Source organism: Phoxinus phoxinus, assembly GCF_949152265.1.
Source record: "Phoxinus phoxinus genome assembly, chromosome: 11".
NCBI classification, from domain to species: domain Eukaryota; kingdom Metazoa; phylum Chordata; class Actinopteri; order Cypriniformes; family Leuciscidae; genus Phoxinus; species Phoxinus phoxinus.
In genome coordinates, this window is record NC_136886.1 from 5,327,351 (window position 1) to 5,343,779 (window position 16,429).

The 16,429-nt window shown below is 36.8% G+C and overlaps 2 protein-coding genes across 15 annotated transcripts in view; one reads left to right on the forward strand and one right to left on the reverse strand.

Annotated features, from left to right (window-relative positions):
* Nucleotides 1-1,298: 1,298 nt before the first annotated feature.
* Nucleotides 1,299-9,298, reverse strand: cyc1 (cytochrome c-1). Of its 3 annotated transcripts, none has more exons than XM_079628150.1 (8): nucleotides 9,258-9,298; nucleotides 8,405-8,548; nucleotides 7,101-7,291; nucleotides 5,666-5,792; nucleotides 4,448-4,605; nucleotides 4,032-4,192; nucleotides 3,409-3,509; nucleotides 1,299-1,626 (listed from the first exon to the last, which is right to left on the reverse strand). In XM_079628150.1, the coding sequence occupies exons 2-8, from the start codon at nucleotides 8,483-8,485 to the stop codon at nucleotides 1,522-1,524; spliced, it is 924 nt and encodes a 307-aa protein (XP_079484276.1). In that variant the 5' UTR covers nucleotides 8,486-8,548; nucleotides 9,258-9,298; the 3' UTR covers nucleotides 1,299-1,521. The 3 variants fall into 3 exon arrangements, with proteins under 3 accessions (XP_079484276.1, XP_079484274.1, XP_079484275.1); XM_079628148.1 differs by having other exon boundaries at nucleotides 9,229-9,292; XM_079628149.1 differs by lacking the exon at nucleotides 9,258-9,298 and adding an exon at nucleotides 8,652-8,712.
* The window catches only part of raly (RALY heterogeneous nuclear ribonucleoprotein), a 152,483-nt gene continuing 144,802 nt past the window's right edge, over nucleotides 8,749-16,429 (forward strand). For 5 of the 12 annotated variants that reach the window (XR_013799515.1, XR_013799516.1, XM_079628136.1 and 2 more), the window contains exon 1: nucleotides 8,765-9,202. The gene's annotated coding sequence lies outside the window, so the exon portion shown is untranslated. Of the gene's footprint in view, nucleotides 9,203-16,429 lie in introns of all 12 variants that reach the window. The other 7 variants (XR_013799514.1, XM_079628138.1, XM_079628143.1 and 4 more) reach the window with 4 other exon arrangements.

The window sequence follows — 16,429 nt, forward strand, 5'->3', positions numbered from 1 at the left end:
ATAAGATTCAGTGGTAAAAAACTTTTTTGGGACCTTTTAAAATCATTCCTTCTATTTCTGCCTTATGTTGTCAAATCTAAGCACATAAACAAAATGATTACACTTTTACAACAGAAAACACTTCTGTTGTTTTAGCATTTCATGTATTATTTACAATTTTCTTGAGGTCTGGCAATGTCTTTAAATGATAGGGTATATCACAGCCACCACACTTGGCAGGAGTTATGTCCTGCTCCTTATTTATTTGTTTATTTATTCAAGGATAGCCTCTTGAGATGCAACATCTCATTTTCAAGAGGGTCCTATAATGTGGGTGGCTAGCATTGAAGTCGCTCCCCTCAGACGTCTTCAACTGAGGGCAGAGCTGCATGATTCAGACTTTTTGACTTCACTGGGTTTTCAAGTGGGCACCCCACCTCACCGGTGTTTCGTCAACTAACCCACAACACCTCAATGGGGCTTGACAGCAGATCCTGGAACTGCTCCCTCTGCCATTCAGGACTTCACCGCTCCGCTCTCACCCCCGTCTCCTCTGCCAGCCTGGTTTAGCCACCGCTCGCTCCTCTTTAACCACAGGCTGGATGGTTAAGGATGGTTTAGGATGCTGTCTCTGCCTGCTTTGAAATATTGTTCACCAGGTTGCCCCTCTAACCCCAAGCATCCCCAATGCTCTCCAAAGTGACTGTCCCGGGAACCCCCTGCAAAATATCTTGTGTATTCAGTGTTCTATTGCTTGATAAAACTATATTAGTGACAGCAGATTAGACTGCAGTTATGAAGATCTCTGAGCATGATTATCTAAAAATGTAGAGAAAGTTATAACAAAAAAAATAAGCTACATCAGTATTCTGGTCTAGTCTTAACACAACCTTCAGGACATCTCAGAAAACACAAACGGTCTACAAACCGTTAATTCACAACATTTTATACACTTCTAAACTACTCTTATATGAACTTATAAAGTTCTAAGGTTGGGATGTTATGTACATTGCAGTACATTGAATTTGTTATTGTCGTTTTCAATAAATGGCTTTAATATTTCCTAATTTTTAGGTTGCTTTGGATAAAAAAAAAAAAAAACTCCAGCCAAATTAATGAATCTAAATGATCAGAAAGAATCAGATAGTAAACAGAATTGTTATAAGAGGTCATTAGGGTATACTGCTTTTATTAAATATTTATACAACAAAGTGTAGAGAACCTAGAGCGAGGACAGATCTCACAAAGCACAAGAAGGTTGCAAATGTATATTTGATTTTTGCCTCTGAACACATCGCCTTGCAAACAACCACAAATAATTCATTGAGATAATATTTATTTTACAGTAAAACATCACAAAGGTCGTCTCAGATCCCACTCCCTCCCCAAGTCATTTAGGAGCAAGGACATCTATCTGATAGGATGTCCAGCAGTTATTGATGAGAGCAACCTTATCTTGAAGCATTGTGTATTCTGAAAAAGATCGGAGAATTGTGAATCAATTACGTTGTGTCAAGGCCTGGTGATGGCAGCAGTTTGGCTTTATTTGGGAGGCCTGTAGGCAATCTTTCTGCTCTTCAGCACAGACCACCTGTGCCTCTTCATGTAGTAGACCAACGGAACAAGTATGGAAGCGCCCATCAACAACTGCAGAAAGAACGAGAGAAAAACAATTGCTTTAAATGGGATGAATTCTCAGAGATTTAGCATGCATGTTTTGCTCTTCTGTTATACTGTGGTCATTGTGTGCACAGCAAAAAACTAAATAACACAAGCATTTGCCTATTTAAAACCTTTAAGTCTATGATTGGATCATTATTGCAGTGATTATTATGTTTCTAGCATGTTATATGTTTGGCAGCAGTTCTTCTAACCCTAATTGATGGAGTGTGTAGCTTTTCATTTTTAAAGGAACACTTCACCCATTTGCATTAGACTTTGCATCTTTAGAAACCCAGTCACATTTTCGAATGGTCATGGTTTATTCCCTTATTTTCCCCTGAGATGGGAGAAATAAGGATTTAAGTGTTCCACTTCCTGCTTTTTATGACGCAAAAATCGTCAATTTGCGTCATAAAAAGCAGGAAGTCAAATTTCTTTGAATAAGTGTAAGACTACAAACACTAGCTCATCATTTATCCAGTAGAAGGCGCTGTTCCGCATGTTTTCAACCCGCCCATAGAGGGATCTCACTCACAGAATGTACATATAGTGTCAGCCATTCTTTATTTGGAAGCTAAGCAAACAGTTTCTTATTCTGTGGAGAAAGCTGAGTAGTAGCGGTGACCATCCTCTTTTTCCCGGACATGTCCGGCCGTCGAGATCGTATGAGGATTCGGCTTTTGCTTTCTGCAGTCGCATTCATAGTTTACATGCACAGTGCACACCTTTTGTTTCAATCTAACTGAATTCATTCCGATCGGTGAATCTGAATGTAGTGTTTACATGAACGCCAAACAAGTGATCGTTTGATGTGCGTTTTAACATTGCTAGGAAAATCCTCCGTGAGAGATACGAGACCGGTGCGTCTCACAGGCGCCGGCGCCACTCATCAGTAATCACGCCACCGGCCTCGCATCGTTCTCCGCGGCCGTCAGTCTCGTTCCTGCTCGTCACAGTAAACATGAGGAATGGCGACTGAAGAACGCAAAAGCCGAATCCTGGACATTTTGGGCGACATCAAAATACTGGGCAGACTCACGGAGACTCACTAGTAGCATAGCCTTGTTGTTTACTGCGATCTCTTACCGGTAGGCGTGGCCTCCTAGGGCAGCGAAGCAAGTGCATTCTGGGAGTTGTTGTCTTTCATCCCCATAAGCCAAAAATACATTTTCTGGCTTTTCTCAGTCTAGGCTCCAAATTCAAAAATAATTTCACATTTCTTCTACATAAATGACCCATTTTAAATACACATTCATCTTTCCAGAGGTGAAGTGTTCCTTTAAACAACCGTGTAGAAAAACACACCACGGCCATATTCCAGAATGACAATGTCAAGATTCATCAGGACCAAATGGTGAAAGAATGGTTGGGAAGAGCATGAAGAATAATTTTCACACATGAATTGGCACCTCCGAGTCCAGACCTTAAATTCAGTGAAAGTCTTTGGGATGTGCTGGAGGAGACTTTACAGAGTGCTTTGTCAATACAAGAAAAAAAAAAAAAAAATTCCACCTCTTTATGGAAATAACGTCACCATTTATTTCCATCAAGAGGTGCTTCATTTTTTTAATCCCTGCAATAATGATCCAAACATAGACTCTTTTGCATAAGCATTTGCCTATTTAAATCCAAACAGAAACTTTTTTGGCCGGGCGGTGTAGTTTTGCATTACATAAATCAATATCTACCAAATTCGACCAATATCTAATGAGGTCAGTTGAGCCTGAAGAAATAAACTGGTGAAGAAGAAATCAGGAAAACACAAACCTTCAATCCCATACGCTTGCGTTGGTCATGTTCTGGCTCGGACGCCCACCTCAGGAAAGTACAAACATCTTTAGCAACCTGGCTCATGGTGGCAGGGGTTCCTATGGAGAAAAAGTGAGCTATTAAAAAACTCTGACCTGCGGTATGTAATACTTCATATGTTATTTACCTAATGGGTATTAGCTCATAATGACTTTAATCCAGTAGAGGATTAATTTATCAGTAAATGTAAAAAAACAAAAAACTTTCTAAATGGCTAATTTATATGTAAATAAAATCAGAAGGGATATTTAACACAGAAAAGTCCTCTGCAGTCTTTGTATGGCAGAATTTAATTATAATCAAAGCCCAGCAAGTATGAAATATAACCCATGAGTAAAATATACCGTTAATGAGAATGCCACCAGCGGGCTGACAAATCTTGTTATTTTATTCCCTCCTTTCCACCAAAAGAAATGTAATGCATTCAAAATTAATGCACTATATTTAGAAGGCAAAAAAGAAAAAGTAATGATTTCTATTAATGACATGCATAATAAAATTATCTATTGACAGTCCTAGAAGAAATATGAATTGGAGTGCATCTCAAAAGGGGCAATGATACTAGAAAACTAAAAACTCACCATCATCAAACTCAAGCACCTCATTGTAGATGGGTGGTGCCATACCAATGGCCTGACCAGGGAAATAAGGGTTGTAATAAAGCCCCTCCCTCATGGACACACCAGCCGGAGGATCACAGTAACCGGTCAGGAGAGAGAACACGTAATCTTCCCCTCCATGCCTGAGAGAGAGAAATAGAAATCATAAAATGTAAGAAAAAAAGTTTAGAACTATAAGATCAAGTATGGAAAAGAAAAACAGCAGTATGATGATAAATCTATAGTTTAATCTCTCTCAATCATATAAAATGGTAAATTGTTTGGTTAAAAAAGGGCTTTTAGTGATGCTTTTATGAGGATTCAGATCCCAGAACTGTCTGACACTTTTAAAGTGTAAAATTTAGACTCTTTTGTACCTGATCAAAGTAATTCGTTACCTGGCACTGACAATATAGCTGAGGTCAGGGGGCAGAGCGCCGTTGTTTGCAGCACGGGCAGCCTCAGGGTTCGAGTAGGGCTTGGGGAAGTAATCTGAGGGTTTTCCAGGTCGGGTGAACATCTCTCCCGTGTCATCAGGACCATCCACAACTTCAATCTACATAACAGAATATTAACCACATTACAGATGTGCGTCAAAGATATTAAGGTGACAGATGCATTAACAACACTGACTCCACATTGTTTTATTTTTCCAAAATAAAAGTGGTGCTTGCCTGTCTGTGCAAAAAAAAAAAAATTTATTGCATTGCTGTGCCTTGAAACACTACAAAATATTTAAATTAAACAGTGGTCCAATTAGATTATGAGTTAATAAATATATAATGAAATTAGATTTATGAGCAAGAATTGAACCAATTTGATTGCATTTGTTCTTGAGCCAACAACTCACTGATTCAAATGATCCGGTCAGAGCGAGTCTTCAGTTAACAATTCATTGAACTCACAAGCCTGGATTTTTTTGTTGCAAATTAAAATCATATTTAGGTCACGACTGTCAGTTGTTTGTGAACTAAATCTGCAGTAAAAGGGCGAGGCGTTTAAAGCCCACTGTATGAAATGCTGGAATTTGGACATGTCCACATTTCTGCATTAATGTCTGAACAGGGTACGTTTTTATAAGATTAAAATAAGGCAAATTAATGCTCAAACATCTTCCACACTGCTGTAGCAGTTTCAAATGATAAAAAAGGGGTATATTTGCATAGTGTTCCTCTTAATGTTAACATGTGATCAAATGTCTGTTTTTATATTGCATGTTTATATTCAACAACACATTTACAAACATTTAGTTTTTCCTAATTGTTATATACTATACTTTGTTGTTTTTACTTGTTTGCACACTTGAATTATGAGTTATCAGTAGTAGTTAGTGTGACCACTGACCAGTTTTGGTAATAAAATAAAACGTAAAATAAACGTTAACACTTAAGTGTCTGCATAATCTTCCTTATTGACTAGCACTTCTATATGATAATTCATATGGAGAGGGATGGAGTATATAGAACTCCAAAATAAACGTTCATCAATCCGTTCTTTTAACTTTTAATATAAGTAAATTAAAAACCAAGTGCTTTTGTACTTTTACTCAAGTACTTGATTTGTGTACTTCATCCACCACTGGTTATGCATGTTAATAACATCATAAGAAATCTGACCTCTTCAGCCAGGGTCTTGACCTCTGCCTCTGTGTGTGACACTCCTACCAAGTTACGGAAGGCCAAATACTCCATACTATGACAGGCCGAGCACACCTGCTTATATACCTGATACCCACGACGAATACTGAAAAACAAAGCCATTGAAAGAATAGTTAACTCACAGCATTGTGATTTCTCTGTAATTTGAATATATTGTCCATTGATATTTACACTTCCTCCTATAGGTGGTTAATGAGACCAAATTTTTATCATACTGCAAGCCAAGGAATATACTGAAAATAGATATTCCATTGCAAATATTTAATAACTGTATAACAGAGCGGGGGAAGCTATACCACATGAACTCCACTAGACAGGGAGAAATTATATAAAACCAATATCCCTAATTACATTTAACTCTGTAAAGCCGGACGTGCGAGACAATAGCCATAATCAGTTTTTTTTTGATGGAAGAGTTTTGAAGCTATATACAATCTAAAAAATCGCATGTGTTTTTTTGTGAAGTATTATATTTGATATATCAGTAGTTTATGGCTCATAGAGTGTGACAGGAATAGAAGAATATGGAGCTCACACTCAAAGAGGCACAAACTAAGCAAAAATATGCAAGTTGGTGCAGTTGCTGATATTTAAATGGCCAAAAATATTGAATTTGGATAGCTTGTAATGTAAATCAATGAGATCTTTATAAAAATATAACAGACTACTTAAAATGTCACTCTGCATATCCAAATAATAATAAGTCTTGTATTCAAAAGCTCAAAGCTCTGTATATTTTAAGAGTGGGGGGCAAAACATAATACAATGATGATTGAGAAATACAAATAAACATTCTTTGTTAGAGTATAAAGAATGTCAAATCTTTGATGATTTTAAAACTTTGATTCCTAAAGGGATAATTCACCCAAATAAATTAAAGTTTTGTCATAATTTACCCTCAAGTTGTTCCAAACCTGTATGGGTTTCTTCTGTTGAACACAAAATATATTTTAAAGAATGTTGGTAATTGACTTCCATAATAGGAATAATAAAAAAATACAATAAAATACTCAATGCTATCGTCAACCATCTTGTTTACCAACATTCTTCAAAATATCTTCTTTTGTGTTTAACAGAAGAAAGAAACTCATACAGGTTTGGAACAACATGAGGGTGACTGAGTAAATTATGACAATTTTCTTTTCTGGGTGAACTAACCCTTTAAGCAGAACTTCTGTATCCAATGGTATGAGTTTGAGGTGGGCTTTCCCGTTAGGCTGAAAAATGGTAGATGGGTTAAGTATTTTGGAAACTGGTTAAAAAAACTAAAAAGCCGCCAGTCGTCATGCAGAAATTGCACACATAACCTTTAACGTACTGTTGCTATAACATCAGTAGATGACAACCTCATTTTGTGCACTCTGGTAAGTGCACAAGATGTGGGCTATGGTACCTGGCATGGTCGAGGGAGGACAGCATGCCTTTGTGGCTCCAGGGGTATGATGGTGGGTGCAACTCCAAATCAGAGGCCTTGACTGACTGCTGCAGCATTAGAGCCAGACCCGCTCCTCCTGTCGTCAGCACTCCAATCGTGGTCAGGGCTATCTTCTTCCCCTTCGGCAGGCTAGCGAATGACATGTTGGCCTATAAAATACAAAAACGTTGCCAAGGATTAGTTTTCAGTTAGTAATTTGAAGGAGAACTCAATAAAAATGCAACTCGATTAGTGTCATCCCAACATTCACAGATGCAAGTCAAAAATGACACAGCATTGAGAAATTATTCCATATTGTTACTACCGGTAATAAGATGAACAACGGTATGGTCTTCACATTCATATAGCATGGCATTTAAATGGCTCTCCAAGGTACTTCAAGAATTCATGTCCTTTAAATTGAATTTAAAATGTTAAATGCCCATTTAAACCAACCAATGACAAAAACTCCTTATAATTACATTGGCTTCTATTAAAATGATTTATTAATAAATATTGCATAACCATAGGGCAAGTCATAACAAAGGGCAAGTCATAACAAATATGGTGGAGCCCAAAGTCTGGGACCACATTAAAATTTAAACATGAAATTGAGGATTTTTTTAATAGGATTTTTGAGGGTTTAGGATTTAAGAAAGAAAAAAAGAACTGTAAAAAGAAATATGCCTGATATATAGGTCCCAACTAAGCAAAGATGTGATTTTAGCATTTTAAATACTTTGTGCAAAATACAGACCAACTACAAATCAGTAACATTGTCAAATCATGCTAGATTTCAAGGATCATCTGGTCTTAAAATTCTGCTGTCAATAAAACAAGTCCTAAGACATTGAGACATTGATATTAAATTTTCAAATCAAAGTCAAATCAAAACAGAAACAGTTGTCATATTCTGAAAAAACGATAAGGATTACTAATGTATAAGCTCAAAGACCAATGATGTCACCAAGGATAAACTCAAGGAATGGCAGCTCGCATCAGTTATTAGACTCCAAAGTGCTTTTTAATCCAAACTACACACGATTTCTTACAAATAATACTCTTTATTAGATAGGCATAATGTGTTATGACACTAACATAAAAGCATAAATGTCATAATGCGAACGTAAGAGGAGCCACAGTTGCTGTGACCTTGCTTTAGGTAATACACTGAAAGAGACGCCGGGACATGCCAACGAATAAAGGCGTATATTTACATCATTCAGACACCAGAACGGGAGAAAATAGTAAATTAAAAAATAAAATACTAGATGCGTCCATACCCGTGGAGCATGAAGAGATTTGGATGTGTTGAGGAGGGTTCTCCCGGTGCCGGAGAACACGACCACACGGAGCGCCGCCATGTTCTTGACTCTGCTGATAAAAGACTCTTCCACCGGATGAGAGCGATACTGCCCCTCCCTTCCCTGAAAATTACACAAGATCTTACGAAACTTATTATAACAGATGTTAATAAACGGCAATTTTTCAATGTATGGAGAATATATGCAATTTAGATAGAGAAATTACGTTTTACTGGACGCAAAATGTAGCGTTATCTTGTCTTTTTTTTGTTATTTACATTTACCCGAGACTGTTTTTTTTGTTTCGTTATAGCGCCACCTATAGGTTGGAGGTGTACTGAGTACGAGCAGCACACAAAACAGTTATTTGGCGGTGTCAAAAGTAGTGATGGAAGCTTTTCGAAACAGTGAATCAGTTAAACCACTTGTGTTCTTTTATTGATGTATATTCTTGTTTTGTATGTTATTAGGCAGGCGGTTACTAGACCAATTAGAAGCAATTCAATATTAGTGTCATTCTGTATGAACCCTATAAGGTGTACTGTATCATATTTAAGGCTGTGAGATTATCAACAATCAAAACTTTGTTGAAAACCCTTGTCGTTTGCTGAAATCACGTGACTTTGGCAAGTTGCACGCTCCGAACGAACCACAGATTCGACAAACAAACCATTCGAAACGAACTTCATGATGCAGTGTTTCGACAGTCGAGTCCTCCATAAGCCGAAAAATGGATGGATGGATGGATGATAAAAGTACTGCACATAGCTGGTCAAGGTAATCAAATCACAACATAAATGAACCTTCTCCAAATATACATCCACTGACATACGTTTGCTCCTGGTTTGGCTTGGATTTGAACTTGAGGCCTTTGTCACTCGTTGGCAAAGCTGCATTTATCAGGCGTGTATTATAATTTTCTTGATTATTTATTGTATTTTGTGTTTATAATTATTTTCTAGCAAAGTAAATCATTTTTTTTGGTATGTTTTAGGGCTATGTCAACTGTGGTGGTACGCTACATGGTGTCAGATGATATTGGTGTTTTGATATATGGAAATTCCATAGACTGTAAAAAGGGAAATTCTTGTACCACGGTATTATTTATATCGTATTCCAGTGATAATTTTGCAGACTCACATGTAATGTTGTTCGCCAACTTCATGAGGTCAAACTAAATATAAGTTAAGCTGTTTTATACTCATTTTATATGAATTTACTTTTTTTGTAGCTCTGTTACCAACATTACAGTTTAAACCCCTGATTTGTGTGGTTTTTTTGCGATAATTATTAAATAAACTTTTTAATAAAGTTTAATAAAGTAAAAAAAAATATATATATTTATTTTAATTGAAGTTGCATTACATGTAAGTGTTTAGTAAACACTTGTAAGTGTAAGTAAACCTATTTTATATTATATTATTTTATTTTAACTTATCTAATCAGTCTCACAAGGAAAGAAAAAGGAAATTGTGCATAAAAAAAACTGTATTTGTGGAAAGTGCCTATTGGAGACTTTAGTTGGCTCAGTTGTTTCTCCTTAAATTCCTTTCGAAATATAAAGACACACAAATGAGTTTTTTTTTTAGACATATGGTAAGATGGTACATGACATGTCCAGACATGGTAGTTCTTTTGTAAACGTCCAAAAACGTGGTAGTATCATGATACTTTTTATAATCGAAGTGCATGGTATCTGTTGTAAATAATACCATAATATTATACCATGGTACATATCCAAAAACACAGTATTACTGTGCTACTTTTTTGAGTTTGTGTACTTGCTGCAGTCATTGGTAATTTTTTCTTTTTTGTAAAAACTGTTGTAATATCGCGTTCATTCCTCTAGATGGCAGTGTGCAACAAGTGTGCACAGGCAGTTGTCCAGATCCAGCCAGTGAGCCCTAAGCAGTCAATACAGTTAGAACATGAATGATAGATGGAGTACAGCACTCTTGAGCGATGTTTATTATACATCAGCTTTAGCATTTCATTTCATTGTGTTCATACAATACTAATAAGTCGTGTTATGTAATTTGTATGGATAAATGTAAGTGCGAGTGTTGTGGATCATGTTAATTAATGCAGCAGTAGAGAAATTAGCTTTATTAAAACCATGTGCAGCATCAGGATTATCACACATCTCATAGATCTTTTTTTTATGGGCAAGAAAAGATACACAAAGTTTGAAAGATATGCCATCTGCAGTCTTCAATCAGTTCTATTTGCTGACTGGAGGACTTTTATTTTAATTTTTTTTTTGAATAATACATTTTTTTTGGTAGTTTTATCAAAATGAAAATGATAAAAGGCAGACATATTCACTTTCATTATATGCAAAAGAGCAGCTTAAAAGATTCACCTGTTCTGTTCATACAAAGTGTGGAATGACATGAAGGTGAGTAGATGCTGACAAATATTTGGCTGAACTATTCCTTTAAAACACTCTTTACTCTGGAGAATCAAGCTACAAGGCCATACATTTTTTAATTCAGGCTTTTCACTGTATCCCCAGAACCCAGAAACCGTCCCAACAAATGTTTCTGTCTCCACCTGCGTTTGTAATATGGGCCCATTTCTCAAAAAGCCAAGCGGCAAAAGGCTCCTAAATTGGCCACCTTGGCAAGATAAGCCTGCGGAAAATTGAGCGTGTCCCACAGGACAGGAACGAGGCTGCCGAGAGCGGCCTCAATCAGGTACAGCAAACAAGCGCTTTCAGAGACCAGGCATTGGAATTTTTATACAGCTTTATCTGTGATTGTTTGGAAAATAATAGAATTTTGATTCCTACTGACACTTACAATTTAGCCAAGGCCGTAAGCCCTGATATCACAATCGATTTCAATTGATACAGCCTGGTTACTGTCGTGGAATGAAAGTAAACCTCAGATTAGACATTATAAAACACATACTACACCATGTATTTCAGAGCCAGCAGGAACGACGTGTTATTATATCTCGATTCTATAAATGTGCGTTAAAATGATTTAGATTAACGGACATGTTTCTTGTCTCATTCCTCTTTTCTCGCTGTGCTACATTGTAATTTAAAAAGGAAAAGGCAGAATATACAGGGGTCATTCGGCTGCTAGACACGATGAAAAGATTTAATTAAATCCTCACATCAAGCACAAACTGGAAAAGAGAGGAAGGTCTATGTTGATGACGAGAGTGTATAAAGTGTCGTCCTAAACCTCTATTAGAGAGTTTTAATTACAGTTTGCATTGCAGTAAAGCTCTATAGCTCTGTCTCCATTGAAAGCTAGAATACACTGTATACCTGCGTCTGACCCATGATCCTCTGGGGTAAGTCTAAATAGACGCTTTATCCTTGCAATCTCCCGGGGCCAGCCTTCAGCTTTGCTTGTATGCTCTCAAATGCTGGGTTAAAATGCTGCCTGCAGTCATGGTAAACGATAAAACCTGTCCCCATCAGCTCCCCATGGGCTAAAGTTAAGGGACATGTGAACGAAAAGCAATGTTTCTCTGAAATGTATTAACTCCCCTTTAATAATAAATAAAGTTAACATATTCCCCTTTTTTGGGTTGCTCCAAATAAACCTTTCCCAAAGGATGATTTTATTGCTCGGAGGTTTTATTTTATTTTTTTCAAAGCTCAGGGGGTTTGTTGGCACTTTCCACGAACAGAGAACAAAATAGGGCATGAAACGCCTGAAAATAAAGTAACGTTTGTCTTTTTTAACAAATGATTTTAAGTGATGGAGCTAGACGTTCAGAAAATGTTGTTCTCTAACCTCAGGATGTCAAATTAAATATCTTTTGAGCTATTTTCTTTCTATTCATTTTTAGCATTTCTATTCATGATTAGCATTTTAAGTACAGTTTAAAACCATATTTGTGTGTTTTGTTGCAATAATTATAAAATAAATGTTTCATTTGTTGTACAGTAGTATAATATAGATATGTAAAATATTTAAAACAATCAATCTCTTGAGAAGAAACATAGTAATTGTGCTTTAAAAAGTAAACCAAAATGTACATTATTTGTGGGAAGTGCCTATTGGAGATTATTAATGTTTTTCAGTTGTTTCTCTTTGAATTCTCTTGAAAAAATATAAAGAGACACAAATTAGACATTTTGAATAATGTAAAGAGTAAAGAGCTGTAACATTAGATTGCATAACAAAAAATATTTTTTTTAGATCTTAGAGAAATTTTATGAAATATTTGCGTTCATATTGAAAACACTGGCTATGTCTTTAGTATGTACTTATTTTGACTAATTACTCCTCAACCGCTAAAAAAGTATATTCTGTGTGTGTGAATGTAATCTGTACGTACTCCATTTTGAAAATGCACATTTCCCTGCTATATTGTAGGCGAAAAATAGTATGTGACTAAAGAAGTATATCCGAATTCACAGTACTCAAAAGAGTAGGTAAAAAAGTACCCGGATGACCTACTTCTTCCAGTGAGATTCTGAAGTGTGCATTTGATGGATAAGTTACTATCCCATGAGGCCACAGGAGAGGATTTGTGAATGATGGTTTAGCGAGGCAACTGACGCTGGTTGGTCAAATGAAAATGAGAACATGGCGAATGTAGCCTACATCTAGATTACATTCATACTACACACATTCACACTATATATAGAATTAACTTTTGTAGCGGTCGCGAAGTAAATACTTATTCAAAATGAGTACAAGAGTGAGATTTCAGATGCAGGGAGCCTACATTTAGCTTTTTACTTCCATCGATTGTATTTACACTTCAAATTTCATAAAAGTTGTGTTAATTTACTATCACCATGATCAAAACGTATTAGAATCATAAGCTTGTGTTATCTTTACTGCAGTAATCTTAAGCCAGTGGGAAAATCCTATTGGGTTTTTGTCGAGGGAACAGGGTGATGCAACTTCCGGGTTGGCCTACAAAAATACGTCATTACTGATGAACTTTACTGATTGCAGACTTTAGTTTGGTATCTTGGAAAGTCTGAGAAATATCTGAGAGACCAGGGACTTGCAAAATCAAAACCAAAAAAAAAAATCTCCAATTGAACTCATTGCTAGCGACTGAGAAAAAAACATTTTTAAGATTTGACAGCAATTGCTTTGATATTGCAGCTTTCAAGAGCCTGTATTTGTCATGCCATTATGACAAACCATTCCCATTTCTCTTGGATAAAATTATATATTATGTGTTAAAACGTGGGGCTTGGACACACTGTTGTGGAGGGGTTATTAACCCAGGCAGTTGCTATAGTAACCCTCCCATCTTGGGGCCAGAGTTGATGACAGAATGACGTAGTCAGACAGACAGGTTTGACTTTTATAAAGCTTTTCTTTCTTTCTACCTTGGAGAAGTATAAATAAGTCTGGTTGTATCACAACATTTCATAGGACCACCATGACAAGCTGTCCTTCAGCATTCGTTCAGAATCACACTACAGAACACTATAGAATAGAAATGCATCATAGAATACAGAACAGAATTTTGTTTTCCTTCACGACATATTCAGCATATGTGCCACTAAATGCTCGAAAAGCTATGAAATGCCAATGAGATCTATTCAGGTGTACTCTCTTGAAACTCTATTTGATATAAATCCAATTGGTTCCATTGTTGTTCCATCCAAGTCCACTGATGTATATTGAATTTGTGCTAGTCTTTGCTACAGGGATGTTTCTAAATGTGACATCTCTGTTGTTTCAGACGCCTTTGAAATTAAATAGGAACAAAGCAGCTAAAAGTCTCATCTTGATCTCATCTAGTTTAACAAGTAACAAACAACAGTGTCAAGAGCTGTTGTAGATGACAGCCAGGATGTTGCTTTTTTGGGGTTGTTACTAAGGTGTTGCTAGCTGGTTTCTAGGGGTTTGGCCAGTTGCTTACTAGTCCACGTTACGGTATTTCTGATAAAAAATGTGATATTTGCATTTTCTCAAATTTTGCTGTGCTTGTTTGTAGGGCTGCGCAATTTGGCATTTTGTGATTTGCCAAATGCATAAATGTGATTATATATCAATATGACTAATAATAATTATCATTTTTTATTATCCTTATTGTTATTATTTTTGCTAAATAAACATATTAAACGATATTATTATTGTAATATTTCACTATAAAATAAAAAAAATGATAAAATAAATATAATAATAATCATTGTTCAACTATAAAATTACAATAATAATATTGATATTTAAGGCTTTAATATTTAATATTGGCAGAAAACTGCAGGGAACTGGTTTATAAGCGCTTCTCATTAGAAGTTTGGGAAGATGCTCAAAAAAACATGTTTTTATATATTTTTGTCTGTTTCATGTTTTATTGTCTAAGCAAAAATCATACATCAGATAACTTAGAAAAGCGATGTTTTAAATGGCATCTGGCCTAGTACCGGCTGATATGAATTGCATTCTGGGTAGATTTTGTCCTGCTATTAAACTGGCATGACATGTAACAGTGGTTCAGATGTGGCCCTTTTAGAAAAGCAATAGCAATAGTTTAATATTTTCAAAATACCTCGCCATAAGCATGAGCAATATGCATGTTTTTCAGCCACTCCAGAATCAATAAGTACAGTGTCACCAACTGCTTATGCACGCACGACGGGGGCCTGCAGGGGCGTTCGTATACCAATATGAAAGCTTATTATTGGTGTGAGTAAGAGCTGTTGGCAGCATGTGATGGAGTGGCCCTGGTGCGTGCACCGAGGGAGGCTTCTGGCTTGTCGTAACAAACGTTGGCAAGTAATCCATGAGAGTTCTCAAACTCATTCTCATTTTATCCCTCTCTTTCTCTCTGATTATTGTGGCGGAGGAAGTGAAGTGTTGCATGAACGCTCTCTTCCATTAAGCGGTCTCTTGTCGCTGTCTGCCGCGATGACTCTGTGCCTCATCGGCGCACCTGTCTCCTAGTGTCAGCCGGTGTGCCGCTTTCTCTCCGTCCTCCGTGCGGACAGCAGGAAGCCATGCCCACCGATGTCAACAATGATTAACGACAGGCGGTTCAGTGATGCCCGCCCTCCCCAGGCTGAGATCCGGGTAGAGTAGGCACAGAGTTTCTGAGGTTATCAACACCTTAGGCGGCTAAATTGAGCTTGAACGAAGGCTGCCACGATGTTGCATGGCTGGGCTACATGTATTCTAAATAACCACAGGCAAATGTTTTTTACTTATTTGTTATTTGGATTTTTCAAATAAGCTGCAAATAGAGGGAGCAGACACATGCTTCGAGATGCCACGCTTAATATACTCTGTTTAAAGGCCAATTCACACCACACAGACAAACGCCAACAAACAAGTTGGCCGTCGGATTTATGATTTTATTAAAAATAACTGTCACGTTCACACTGCCCCAACAGACACCATCAATCGCTGATTGAACATGTTCAGTCGGGTGAGAACAAACCCCGATCAACGCCAACTGGGGTAACATACTAATCCGACAAACGGTGAATTGGTCTTAACATGCAGAACTGTGTGCTGAGGCACTAAAGCACTAGTGTGTTTTTATTAATTAAAAGAATATTGAGGGTTCGTACAAGTTAAGCTCAATTGATAACATTTATGGCATAATTAGCACAACAGTTTATTTATTTTTAAAAAGAGAATAAAGAATAAAGAAGTAACAATCTGTTGCATTGAGGCACTTTGAAGTGAATGGGGCCAATCCTTAAACGTTAGAGTTGTGATGAAATAGAAGTACTGACAGATTTTTTCTTCTATATCTAAGGGTAACAGATTATCAAACAAGAAAAACAGGGTGGGGCTTGGTTCAATGTATCGGTTGTTGACGGGATTTTGAGGTGTGGGGATTGAACGTAAGCTTGGGGTGGGTTGTAAGCGGACGTAATATTTGGAGAAGTCCTGCATGTCACCGGAGAGAAGTCAGTCGTTTTCACCGGAAGAAAACGTATACATGGACGAATCATTCATAATAAGATCAATAACATGCATTTAAGAAAATAGATAGGGTGAATTTTTAATTTATGATGACTTTAAAATACTCACAGTTTTAATAGTATAGCCATATGACATA